The sequence below is a fragment of the Mauremys reevesii genome, linkage group 3 (assembly GCF_016161935.1).
Source record: "Mauremys reevesii isolate NIE-2019 linkage group 3, ASM1616193v1, whole genome shotgun sequence".
In the NCBI taxonomy this organism is placed as follows: Eukaryota; Metazoa; Chordata; order Testudines; family Geoemydidae; genus Mauremys; species Mauremys reevesii.
The window spans coordinates 38,764,475-38,777,975 of NC_052625.1; the positions used below are offsets into that span (position 1 = coordinate 38,764,475).

The following is a 13,501-nucleotide window of genomic DNA, read 5'->3' on the forward strand; positions in this document are numbered from 1 at the left end:
CAAGGCAGCGGCAATTCAGCGGCAGCTTCTGTCTTCAGCCAGAAGACAGAAGCTGTGCCACCACGGACAGCTGAACTTGGGGGCAAAAGCACATGGACTGCCGCCCCTTGCAGATTGCCACACCAAGCACCTGCTTAGAATGCTGGTGCCTGGAGCCGGCCCTGACTAGGACCCCAGAGTGCTAGGAATGCCCAAGTATGCAACAACCTTCCAAAGGAGTGCTAAGGGTTAGAACAAAATGATGGGAAAACTATTTCCCAGGAACTGTGGAAAGCGAAACTTACCTTGAACAGAAGGATTTCTGCAGCTATAAGAATAGCCTTTTCCTCACAACAGCAGCAGTGCTGTTAGAGACAAGATGGAACTAATCTCAGAAAAAACAGTTATTAACCTTCCATAACTACTGTTCTTCTAGATGTTTTGCTTATGTCCATTCCAACATAGATGGGCATGCAGCACGTGCACTGCAACCGGAAAGTTTTCCCTCAGTGGTATCTGTCAGGTCAGCTCTGGTGCCTCTTGGAGTCGGGTCTTCATAGAGCCAGTACATAGGGCCCTACTGTCACCTCAGTTCCTTCTTGCCAGCTAACTCTGACGGGGGGGGGGGGAGGGGTGAGGGGGAAAGGGGTTTGGAATGGACACGAGAAACATCTTGAAGAACAGGTTAGTAGGTTAGTAACCATTTTTCTTCTTCGAGAGCTTGCTCATGTCCATTCCAATGTAAATGACTCCCAAGCAGATGTAGGAGGAGGGTTTAGAGTTCATTAACGAGCAGACTAACACAGCTCTGCCAAATCCAGCATCGTCTCTAGCCTGCTAAATGATGGCATAGTGTGATGCAAAAGTGTGAACCGAATAAGTGTCACTGCTCTACAGATGTCCTAGATTGAGACCTGTGCCAGGAACGCTTGTGACTGGAGAAGGATCTGCTGAGACGATCAGCTAATTAGTTCTGTGCCTCTGGAAGATAGGAGGCTTCAAGGTGGATTAAGTAGGTTATGCAGAACTCCCACAGGCAAAGAGCTTCACGGTATAGGTGAAAGGAGTGCATCCCACCCTATCTGTTTATATAGAACATTGCTGTTGTGTTGTCTGTAAGTACCAGCTTGAACTTGCCTTCCAGATGGAGCCGGTACACTTGGCAGGCAAGGTGCACTGCTCTGAGTTCCCTCACACTGATGTGTGGAGAGAGTTCCCGTCTGGGACTAGAGGCTCTGGGTTCTGAGTACCTCCAGATGAGCCACCCAACCCAGTGCAGGTGCAGTTGGTGATTACAGATATTGACGGATGTGGTCTTGAGAATGGGACACCTGCACCTACTGGCCTCAAATCCAACCATCAAAGGAGAGTGGTGATCACTGAAGGGAGAAGAGTGACAACCATGTCCAAGCAATTCCAGCCTGTACACTGATGCTAGCTAAGTCTGAAGAGGTCTGAGTCATACTTTTGCATGCTGTACCACGTAAGTGCATGAGGCCATGTGCCACTGGAGTTTTAGGCAGGTTTCTTGCCATAGTGGTGGGGTGGTTTCTGAGGCTCTCTGTGAACATGCTTAGGGGCTGGAACTGGGTCTTCAGAAGGAAGGAAGGAAGGCTCTAGCTTGGACAGAGTCAAGGACCGCCCCTATAAATTTTAATTTTTGAATGGGAGAGCGTGTCGATTTCTGCATGTTTATCAACAGGCCTAACTTCGTGAAGGTTGACAGTATTAATCTTACATTTGCCTGTACCTGGGCTTTGATCAGCCAGTCATCGAGGTAACGATAAATCTATCCCTTTGCTTACTCAAGAAGGCCGTGACAACTGTCATGCACTTTGTAAATACTCAAGGGGCTGCTGACAGGCTGAATGGGAGCAGGGTAAACTGGTAATGTACCTGGTTCACAATGAATCAGAGGAATTTCTTCTGATCTTGGGAGATTGAGATATGAAAGTAAGAATCTTTCAAGGCAAGGGCGGCATACCATTCCTCTGGAACCTGGGAGGGGACAATGGAGGCCAAGGAGACCATGTGGAACTTCGGCTTCTTCATGAATCTGTTGAGGTTTCGCAGGTCCAGGATGAGTCTGAGACCACTGTGACCTTGCAGTCTATACAATTTTATAAAAATATGCTAATAAGTGAATATAATGTACCTGGAATATGCTTCATGCAAAAGGTCTCTTGTAAGGTATCATTAGAAAGCTTATAATCTACTGAGTGTCATCATCCTATTTGTATAAATATACCACTCTTGTATCTGAAACTAGAAATATGAAATAACTCTGAGAGCCTATTGTAATTACGCTAAGTGTGGGCCATTAATGGTGGCTTGGAATCTTGATGACTCCCATTAACCAGAACAATTGACTGCAGAGGGCTATGTTTTACCTGTAAGTCTTCCAGTATATGTGTGTGCTGGCAAGTGGGTAATGAAGTCTTGCAGTGACGAGCAAAAGACTTATGCAAAAGATATATAAATAGGTGGAACAGAACAAAGAGGGAGGAGCCATCATGAAAAATCCCCTAGTGACCACCTGAGCTGGAACAAATTGGGGAAAAAATTGTGCCCAGGCCTGGAAGGTGTCCAGTCTGAGGAAAATCTTACTGAAGCATCTCTAAGTGTGAGATTACCTGTATTCAGTTTGATTAGACATAGATTTGCATGTTTTATTTTATTTTGCTTGGTGACTTACTTTGTTCTGTCTGTTACTACTTGGAACCACTTAAATCCTACTTTCTGTATTTAATAAAATTACTTTTTACTTATTAATTAACACAAAGTATGTGTTAATACCTGGGTGGGCAAACAGCTGTGCATATCTCTCTATCAGTGTTATAGAGGGCGAATAATTTATTAGTTTACCCTGTATAAGCTTTATGGATTTATTTGGGTTTAGACCCTATTGGGAGTTGGGCATCTAAGTGTTAAAGACAAGAACACTTCTGCTAGGTGCTTTCAGGTAAGCCTGCAGCGGTTAGGGGACATGATTCAGACCTGGGTCTGGGTTTGCAGCAGGTCTGTCTCAAACCAGGCAGGGCACTGAAGTCCTAAACTGACAGGGCAGGAAAACAGGGGCAGAAGTAGTCTTGGCACATCAGGTGGCAGCTCCCACGGGGAGTTCTGTGATCCAACCTGTCACAACCACCACTGGCCTTTGAGATTAGGCAATAGCAGGAGCAGAACCCCTGCCCCAGCTCCGGAGGAACCTTCTCTACTGCTCCCACTTGCAGGAGTGTTTGCACCTCCTTGATTAGAAGTTGCTTGTGAGAAGGGTTGGGGGGAGGGGGGGAGAGGGGAGAGCAAGGGAAGGAGGGGAAGAACTAAATGGCAGGGTGTATCCCAGTCCTATCATGTGTAGCACCCGCGGTCTGAGGTGGTATGGGCCCATATTCAATAGAAGTGTGATAACTGGTCCACATTAATTGGGGAAGGTGGATCCACACCATACCACTGGCCTGGTATACCATCCTCAAGTGTACCCTCAAAAGGTTTGTTTAGAACCCAGCGCTTGTCTGGCAGGGCCTGGGGCCAAGGACTGGGGATGAGGCCTCTTCTTATAGCTCCTGCCCCGCCTCTTACTGTAGTCCTACCTTGACTGAGGCTGGTAGAAACAGGGCAATGGTTGGGGCTTAAAATACTTTCTTATAGGAACTGGGATGTGGAACCCAAGGGATTTTAGAGTGGCCCTCGAGCAGTGGTGGGCAATCCATTGGCTGCATGTGGCCCTCCAGGGTAATCCACTGGCCGGCTGCCAGACAGTTCGTTTACATTTGCACGGCCAGCTGCAGATCCCAGTGGCTGTGGTTCACCATTCCCGGCCAATGGGAGCTGTGGAAAGCAGCGGCTGGCAAGTCCCTGCGGCCTGCGCTGCTTCCCGCAGCTCCCATTGGCCGTGAATGGTGAACCATGGCCACTGGGAGCTGCAGGCGGACGTGCAAATGTAAACACATTGTCTGGCAGCCCACGAGCAGATTACCCTGATGGGCCGCAGGTTGCCCACCACTGCCCTAGAGTCATTCAAGCTGTGGAGCTTGAATCTGTTTGCTCTGAAAAGAGCAATGTGTCCTCGAAAGGGATAGTCTGCTGGACCTTGTAGGGGAGGCCCGAGGCCTAAAGCCATGCGCTTCTTCTCATGACCACAGTGGAAACCATGGTTTGAGCTGCAGAGTCCGCTACATCTAAGGCTGCCTGAAGGGATGCTTTTGCCACCACTCTCCCTTCCTTGACTAGAGCTGAGAATTTGACTTTGGATGCCTGTGGCAACAACTCTTTGAGTCTGGACGTCATGCCCCCAAGAGTTGAAGTTGTAGCAGCAGTTCAGAAGCACCCATTGGTTAGCGATCTGGAGTTGGAGCCCCGCCTCTCCTGGCAGAATATACTTTCCTGCCAAAGAGAATCAACTTGTTAGCATTTTTGGCCTGGGGACGCTGGGGGGAGTCCTTGCTGTCCTTGTCTCTTTTGTTTGTTGGCCCCACTAGCGACCCCGGCAGAGGATGGGTATATGAAAATTCAAATCTTTTTGTAGGGACAAAGTACTTTTTCTCCACCCTCTTAGAGGAGAGTTATAGTGAGGCTGGAGTCTGCCGGAGGTCCTTAATGGGTTCTAGAAGGGCATCGTTCAGGGGCAATGCCACTCGTGACGGACCAGAAGAGATCAAGATGTCCACCAACTTATGAGACGATTCAGATATTTCCTTTGCCTGAACCCCCGGGCTTTGAGCAACACTTCTGAGGAGCTCCTGATGAGCCCTGTAATTGTCCTGAAAGGGCGCAACGATGTCCCTGCTACAGTCTCATCAGGTGAGGAAGATGAAGATGCCTGCATGCGTACAGGGCCTTGTTCTTCTCCCTCGGCCCTGGAAGTATCCTGTGGTACCAAGTCCTGGGGTTTGGTGCTAGGCTCGGTACCAGCTTGAGGTTTCTGCACTGAGGAAGGTGGTGGGAGAGCGCTACACTCCAAAACAACAGAGTACAATCTCAACTGTGACTCCTGGACTGGTTGAAATGTCCAGGGGTTCTAAAAGGGCCACTGCACTAGCATTTACCACTTCGCTGGCCAGGCCATTTGCACCTGGGGATGGCGATGCCGGGAATGATAGTAGCTCCCTTGCTGCCTCGAATGTCTCTAGAATAGATGGTAATGCCAAGGAGAGTCCAACGGTAGCAGACTCAATGGGTCCCTTCCCAGGGCCAGAGTCAATAGTACTGTGCTGGCAGCTGTTGAATCTGATTGGCCTGGCATGGATCACACTCTTTAGCTTCCCTGTGAGCTGCGGACTTCAGAGTTAGTGAGCGCCCAGCCAGTCTTCCACTGCTTCTTCCACGGTACCGGTGCCGAGAGTCCTGTTGAGGTGTGGACTTCCTCTGTACCAGAAATGCCTGACAGTGCCAAGAGTCCTGGGATGCAGAAGAGGAGTCCTTCCTCAGTGCTAGAAATGACAGGCATCACATCGCTGTCTGACCCTCAGAGAAGCCAGAGCACTTTTCCACCAATGTTGAGGTGCTCAGTGCTGAGTCAGCATGGCTCGGCTCTGATAGGGGATGCAGAGCTGCCCCCATAAGAAGGAACAGAGCCTTTGATCCCTGTTCTTCTTGGTACAGGGCTTTAACTCCTTATAGATCCTGCAGAGAGGTTCCAGCTAATAACTGACAGTCCTAAATAATGCCTGGAATTGTTCTCTATGCTTCTGTGGAAAATGTTCAATAAAGGATGCAAACTTGTAATTTGTGTAGTCATACTTGGCCATGATCACCTGTTTGTGATCTGAAAATGGTGTGTTGCCAATTAGCAGGCCTTCCATACAAAAAGGTCTAAACTTTTCTGGTCCTTGCTTTCTGGTAGTACACCTGAAACAATGCTATCTATCTTCCTCATTTGCAGCATCTACCATCAGGGAATTAGGAAAGGGACAGGAAAAGAAAAATTCTGAGCCCTGGAGGACAGCATAATAATTCTTATCTGTCAGTTTACAAGTTGGCAGTATGGTGACAGGAGTTTGCTAAAAAACCTCCAGGAGTACTTCATTAATGGGTAGGACAACCCAGGTAGGTGTTGCCAGCTGCAAAATGTCCAGAAGCTTGTGACTTGAGTCTTTAAACTCCCCAAAAGTTATCTGGAGAGCATCTGCCATCCCATTCACATAGTCGTGGAACTGATAAAAGTTATCAGCCATTGATGGTAGTGGAGGAAGCATGACTGCTTCATTCGCAGATGAATTAGAGGTTTGAGGGGTAGCCTCTTTGTCCACCCTAGTCTCCTGTTCCTCAAAAGTCTTCTCATGTTGGGGGTTTGGTGGAGGAGACTGTAACCCCTTAGTTTCCTGATATAATGGAGAGGGAGGTCTGGTAAATTGCTCCCAATACACTGCCCGAGGATCTCAGTATGGCCATTGGCGAAGCACATACAGGGCAGGAGGTGGTACCCAGGACTGATCCCACCATCCCTGACATGGCTACGGGTCTTTGACAAAGTATGGGTTTCTGTAATGATGAGGAGGGGAACCCCGTACTGATAAGGAGGAGACTCTGCCTCAACGTCCCCCAGTGCAGGTGCCCCAGCAGAAAAGGGAGGAGAATTCTGCAATGGTAATCCAGAGAGCAGATTCTTGGTATCAGAGGGTCATTAGGTTCCCATAAGCAGTGGGGACTCTGGCTCATCTCACACTAACAAGTCCCTGGAGTAATGGAATTCCTACAATATGAAGTGGATTGGTACCGACACTGCAGTTGACTTGGGCAGTACCATTGGTTTGTAGTGCATAGGCACTGGGGCTGAAGTGTGTACTTTGATTTTGTCAGTACTGATGGAGACGACAGGCAAGGTACCATTGGTGAGTTTGAAATGGACGGTGTCGATCTGGAGGTGGATGGTACCAGGGCCCTGCCACCGATGTTTCTCCAAAGTGCTTTGGGATCTCCCTGCTCCATTGGTACCAGAGGAAGAGTCTTTTGCCTCCATGGTACCAAGTCAAGAAGTCAAGGCCTCCATGGTACCAAGTCAAAAACTAGCAGGAGTTCAGGACTGCTTGAGAGTTGTCTTCTTGTGGTGGAAGACATAGCTTCTCTTCTTCAGAGCCTTCCCTGAATCCTCCAAGATCTTCCTCTTCTTAGGCGTGACCTTAGCTGAAGGGTCACTGAATCTGTCATGAGACAGATGTTGGGAGGAGGGAGGGAATCTCCCTGACCTCACTCAGAAGCAGGTCAAAGGGAGCACTCCATCATCATCAGCTTTAGTTTGGTCTCTTGATTCTTCTGAGTTCTAGATTTTAAAGTCAGGCAAAAGTTATTCTTTTGGGAGATACGGGACTTTTCCATGCAATGGATACACTTACAGTGGCCGTCACCTCCAACAAAAAAAGACCGCGTTTGAAACCTGAAGAGCTAGGCATGCCCTGCCAGGCTAAATATGCTCCTTAGGAAAAAATGGATGAGAAAAAAAGGGGAGAGGGAAAAACTGGAATTTCCCAAACTATCTAACTAATTCTATACTAAACAACAAATAATACTACACTAACTAAACTGCAACACATGTTGAAGCACACATCAGGTGGACATACTAGAGCTCCATCTCAGGAAGAGGCAGTACAGAAGGAACCGAGGAGCGCCCTATATGCTCTCAGACCTCAGCACAAGGTTGTATAGAGCGCATGCATGTGCCAACCAGACCCTACTAATGGAAAATCTCTGATCAAAGGCTTGCGAAGCACATATGCACCTGAAGTAGAGCACCAAAGAGGGACATTATTTGAAGAACAGAAACTGTAACAAGCAATTTTGGTAAACAGCTCTTGGAATGCACTGAAGTCATCGGGCAAAGGTATCAAAGCTGCAGAGATAGGAAGAGATGTGGTGATGCTCTTGTTCTGGTGCCCTTTCCTCCTCACCTCCCTGTTCCTGCTCCTCTCCGTCACGTGTTGGAGGTCTAAAGATAGCACAAATGACTGCTTCCTAGCATAGTGGTAATGCGACTGGCTCCTGGAGATGTGAGATGGTGTACCCCAATAACTCCAGTAGAGTCACAGTGGCACACGATACTGATATGGCTAGATTTGCTGGGGTTGGCCAAGTCACTGCTATCCATGTGATGGTCTACCTCTGGTCTGCTCTGTAGGGTTGCCTTCTGATCACAGGGGAGAAGGCTCCCTGCTGTACATCAGTGAGAAGGTATACCCTGTTGAAAAATATGATGAATAGACCTCATCAAGGGACAGAACTGACATATATGGGAATCTTGTACCAGTGTCAAAAAAGGTCTCTGTATCAGCCAATGACATCCTTGGTAGACTCCTCCATTAAAGAAACATTAGGTGCCATAAGCAATTCTGTAGATGGTGCCAACATGGACACCAGCACTGCAGCCAACATCAAGGATGGTGCGAAGCCTCGTTTCTTCAGCACCAAGTTGAGGCCAATCCAGCATCACTAGCCCCTGAGTGTTTTTTTCCCCTGGAAGGCTGATGTCTAGTTCTCCCACAAAGAGAGGTCATGTCTGCCTCTTTGTGCCATTTTCCTTGCAGCTGGGGAGAGGCAGTACTAGTCTTCAGAGACAGAGTCAACTTCCTGATGCCAACTTCTTGTCAATGTCAGTCTTTGGGGGTCACCTGCCAACTGGTAGGGACGTTCAAAGAGGAGTATTTGACCAGGATATGGTGTATTTTTAGATTAATACCCTCTTCTGGATAAAAGGTAACCTGCATGCATTTTTCTAGGATATAAAACCTGAGGCAGATGCCCTAGAACTCTCTGCGGTCCCTCAGCTTGAGCAACACAAGTTAGAACAGCTTCCTTCTTCAGGATCAACTTCTGGTGAGCTCATGGTTCCAAGCAACTTTCATCTCCCAATAAAGGCGATATAGTCTTATGAACCAAGAGAGGGATTACTCAGTGGCAAAAGCATCTTTGATTTTGAATGTCTCACATACACATGATATTTGTTATCTGAAATTGTCAAAAGCTGAAGATAAATTTTATGGGCTAGATTATTTCAGAAGTTCAGATAAAAGATTTCTTAAACATCTAATAGTTTTGTCATCTCTTGGTTCTACATAATCATGGGTTAGTTTTTTATACCCAGGATCACATTTTAGATTCGATTGAGGGCTATTAATTTTGCTCTGCTTAAAATTTGAAAGCAGATACAGAATTATGGCCTAGGTATTCCATGAGATCTCTCAATTATACTCCTGTGTGGAACAGTTTTGATACTTGGTCTTAAATGGTTGAAAGCAGGCAAGTGCATGGTTTTTGTCTTTTATGGTGACAGAAAGCTGTAAACCTTTTCCATTTATTTGAGTAGATGGAATTTGTTGCGACTTTTCTTGCAGACTGAAGAATTTGTGTGGCAGAGTTTGATAAATTATATCTGTTTAGATTTCTACTCTCAGCAGACATGCTGTCAGATGGAGTAACTGTTGGAGGGGACAGGTTGCTTGTTCGGAAGTAGGAGGACTACCTCCTGGTGAAGCAAGATTATATTTTAGGCCCAGTTGTTTTATTATGGTGAGCCAACATTTATAAAGCCAGAATGGAGATACAAATATAGCTTGGTTTTAAAGCTTTTTGAGGCTGCTGAGAAAATGAAAGGTATAAAAGGCATGAAGGAAAGATGTACAATAGGTTTTTAGCCATTTTTTGTTGCATTATTCATCTCTTCTGCTTGCAGGAAGTTTAATCAGGACAGGAAACATCCTACGTTCTTGCTCTATGACGTGAAAAGGCAGTTTTCTAATAGTTTGCAGAAAGAGCACTACTTAATCTGAGTAATAACTCACCATCTCTAGTTCTAATAATAAAAGGATATATTGTGGTTATCTTCTCAGACGTTTGTGCTTTGAAGTCACTGGATTGCTCTGGGATAAATATTCCTTGGCATAATGAATTGTTAAGATGTAGCTTACATTCTTGGGGGGGGGCAGGGGGAAACCTGCACATTTGTTAAAAGATGTGTCATACTACTTCAGGCTTTAATGATAAGTTTTCCCTTGCACAATTAGAACTAAGTGTTGCAAAGGTTTCTTGATAGATATCCATGCCAACAGATTTTATTTGACCTTTCTTGAAGTTTTTTATAATACTTTCTAATGTCCTGATACAAACACATTGTTCAGTATCTAATCTCTAGAACATGAAAAACAGGTACCCCAAGCTTCTGGATAACCAGAATGAGCAGCATATTTGAAAGTATATGGTATAATTTCTGGCAATGATAATCTTTCCTGCACAGAACAGCAAAATCAATGTTAAGATAAATCATTCCTGAAAATCTTATTTCAGAGCAAATTATTAAGAAATTATACATACTACAGCTTACAATAGTTGTAGCAAGAACATTGTAGCGGGGTGGTTACCCGACTCCTGCTCTGAAGGGCTTACAACAGCCCTGGGAGAGGGCTGTGGCAGGGAAAACAGCTAATAGGCTGATTGGAGAAGCAGCCGCAACTGGGCCATGCCCCAATCAGGCCTCAGCTGGCCCTATATAGGAGGCTGGGAACCAGGAGCTCAGCAGTCTCTCTCTAGCTGTAGAGAGAGATGGACCTGGCTGCAGGGACCTGGGCAGAGTACCTGAGTGAAGCAGGGCTGGGGAAAGGCAGAGAAGCTGGGGAGGCTCCAGTCTGGAAAGCCCCAGGCTGCGGCCTAGCAGAAGACCAACAGGTACTGGGGGTTTAGAGGGCAGCCCATGGATAGGCAGAGGCAGCAGGTCCAAACCCTCCTTGCCAGTGATGAGTGGCTTATACTGCAGTCTACCCCAGGGAACGGGGGCTAGTTGGTGACTGGCAGTAGCCCATGACTGAGGCAAGGCGGGGATAGAGGGTTGGGGGTTCCCCTGGGAGGGGAGACCCTAAGACTGCGGGGGTATTGCCAGGGGGCAGTGCCCAAAGACAAGAGGCACTGCGTACTGGGAGGAACACCGGCCTGCAGAGGGTGCTCCAGAGGCTGGACGAGCTAACTCCTAGAGACAACCTGCAGGAGGCGCCACAGGGGTGAGTCCCGCGCCTTTACAACATGGGTCTCGAACTCAAATGACCATGAGAGCTAGTTCATTGGCCTGAGGGCCGCATCACTGACACACACACCCCTTGCTGCCCCCGGCCCTGCCCCCACTCCACCCCTTCCATGAGACCTCGCCTTTTCCCACCCCTTCTCTGCCTGCATTCCCACCCTTTCCCTGAAGTCCCCACCCCAACTCCCCCCCCTCCCCGCTCCCAGAGGGTGCATGAGGGATGTGGCGGGGGCTCACGGCAGGGAGTTGAGGTGCAGCAGGGGGTTGGGGTGCAGGCAGGGGGCTCAGGGTGCAGGAGGGGTGTGGGATGCAGCAGGGGGCTCAGGGCAGGGGGTTGGGGTGCAGAAGGGGGTTGAGGTTCAGGCAGGGGGCTCAGGGCAGGGAGTTGGGATGCAGCGGGCGTTGGGGTTCAGGCAGCGTGCTCAGGGCACAGACTGATTAGGGGATAATGGACATTTTTATAATCTTTCAACCAAACAAATCTAGCTACAGAATCTTCAGACAATGCCACTACAAAGAACTATAACAGAAATTAGCAGGGGTTTTCCCTCTTCAAAATATTTTAAAAGCAAAAGGTTGTAAATTGACCAACTGGTATACAGGCCAATCACACTGGATGAAATTTACTCATGGACGGAGGGTCAGTACGAGGCCTTCTTCATCACTGAAGCCCTACATAGTTACTGTGTGGAGGCTATGCTGGTGGAGTGGCTCTACACCCCTGTGTGTTATAGAAATGGTCTCCAGGCTGATCCCACATAGTTGGGCATGAAGGTGGAGTAACATAGGGTCTGCAGATCCAGTGGACACAGTAAACTCAGCAACAGTTACAGCGGAAGTGCAATGGCTATTATGGCTCATGGCTAGAAATCTCTGGCAGGCAGGTTTCTGCAGCAACCCTAGCCCTGGGTTGCAGTACAGAGTTGTATTTTATCCCTCCCAACACACCCATACAGAGCCTGAACCAGCTTTGTGAGTGGAATGGATCTCACCCAGTTATAATTGCTTGCGGGCAGTCTACATATTTGTGGCTAATTTTTATTAATGCTGTGAAATATAAAGAAAATGGGAATCTAATCTCTGCTACAGAAAGTGGCCCCAAAATTAAATGGTTAGAGCGATCACATAACTAATTCTATATTTGAAACCATTTTCCTTTCCCTTCCACCCAAAAAAGCCTCCACAAAACAAAACACTCATCCAAAAGCACAAATCACAACCACAGCAACAAACAAGTTATGGGTAAAACTTTGGAGCATGTTACAAATACATGGAATCCATGATAAATAAAACCTACGGCGTTTCTCAAGTATTTTACTTGATTTATAAAAATGGAATAAATGGAAAAATTTAAATTTAAACTTTTATGGGTTCTATCTTTAGCTACAACTATGGATGTAACTTCAGACAAATGAAGTGGAATAAGAGTTTTGAAACACGGCAACATTGGTGTTTTCTTTGGATGTAAAAAGAAGCTAGGAGAGATGACAAAGCAAATGGTTCAGTGAAAGTAGGGACAAAAGGCACTTTTCAGGCCACCTCACAAGCCAGGAAAAAAAACCCTCTCCATGATCTGTGACAAAAGATCATGTTAAGAATCAAAGGAAAAGTTTCCGTGTTGCAGAGAAGAAATTCATGGTAAAAATGCAGAGTTTACTGTCTGAGTAGCCTAAATAGAATTGGTAGATAGCAAAGCAAACCTAAGTCAGAAAATTCGTATCAAGAGCTGTGCTACACATCATTACTATCAACACCGAGAATGGCCCTTCTGAGAAATATAGTTTTAATTGGTTAATTAAAAATCCAAAACCAGTTCAAAAACTTACATTTTGTTCCCATTACACAATTTAAGGCTTTTTCAAATACTATTAAAACAATTAAAATTCCCACAAAGCTATCACTGGAATAACAGTTTCTAATAGAGCAAAAGAAAAGATTTTCAGTTAACTTACTGCATAATTTTAGGAGGTAGTAGTACATCTGATCTCTATCACACTCAAATAGTTTTTGAGTCATTTCCACCATATTTTCTAAAGTTTCCATCTGGGGGGAGGGGGGGGGGAGAACAAGAAAAAAGTTGCATAACATAAAATATCTGTATATCAGACTATGGCTTAATTTAATTTTTATATGTATAATCACATTTGCAGATCACAAATATGTATACACACACACGTTCTGTCCAAAAATTTGGAAATGTAAATATAAGACTGTATATAATTTTTCACTAAATATAAAGTATCAATTTACATCATTACTGTTTATGTAAATTGTGATATGCATGAAATACTTCAAAACTTATTTGTGTATTACCATTGAAGTATTAATCACAAACAGACAGGAAAACATCATGCAATAGATGTACCTGGTTAGTTGCAATACACTTCTCGGCAAACCACTGCAGCCTCCCAGAACGAGCTCTCAAGCCTGGTGTCTGTAAAATAGTATTTCCGCACAAACAAAAATGTCAGTTTACTTAGCCAAAGTATTTTCTTAAAATGTAAAAGTAATTATATGTTG

At 46.0% G+C, this 13,501-nt stretch overlaps 1 protein-coding gene across 2 annotated transcripts in view; it reads right to left on the reverse strand.

The window, feature by feature from the left end:
* LRPPRC (leucine rich pentatricopeptide repeat containing) overlaps positions 1 to 13,501 on the reverse strand; it is a 161,141-nt gene that overhangs the window by 34,236 nt on the left and 113,404 nt on the right. For both annotated transcript variants that reach the window (XM_039529687.1, XM_039529688.1), the window contains exons 26-27: positions 13,347 to 13,415; positions 12,934 to 13,024 (exon numbers count right to left, since the gene is read on the reverse strand). In XM_039529687.1, coding sequence (XP_039385621.1) covers positions 12,934 to 13,024; positions 13,347 to 13,415 — 160 coding nt within the window. The remainder of the gene's footprint in view (positions 1 to 12,933; positions 13,025 to 13,346; positions 13,416 to 13,501) is intronic.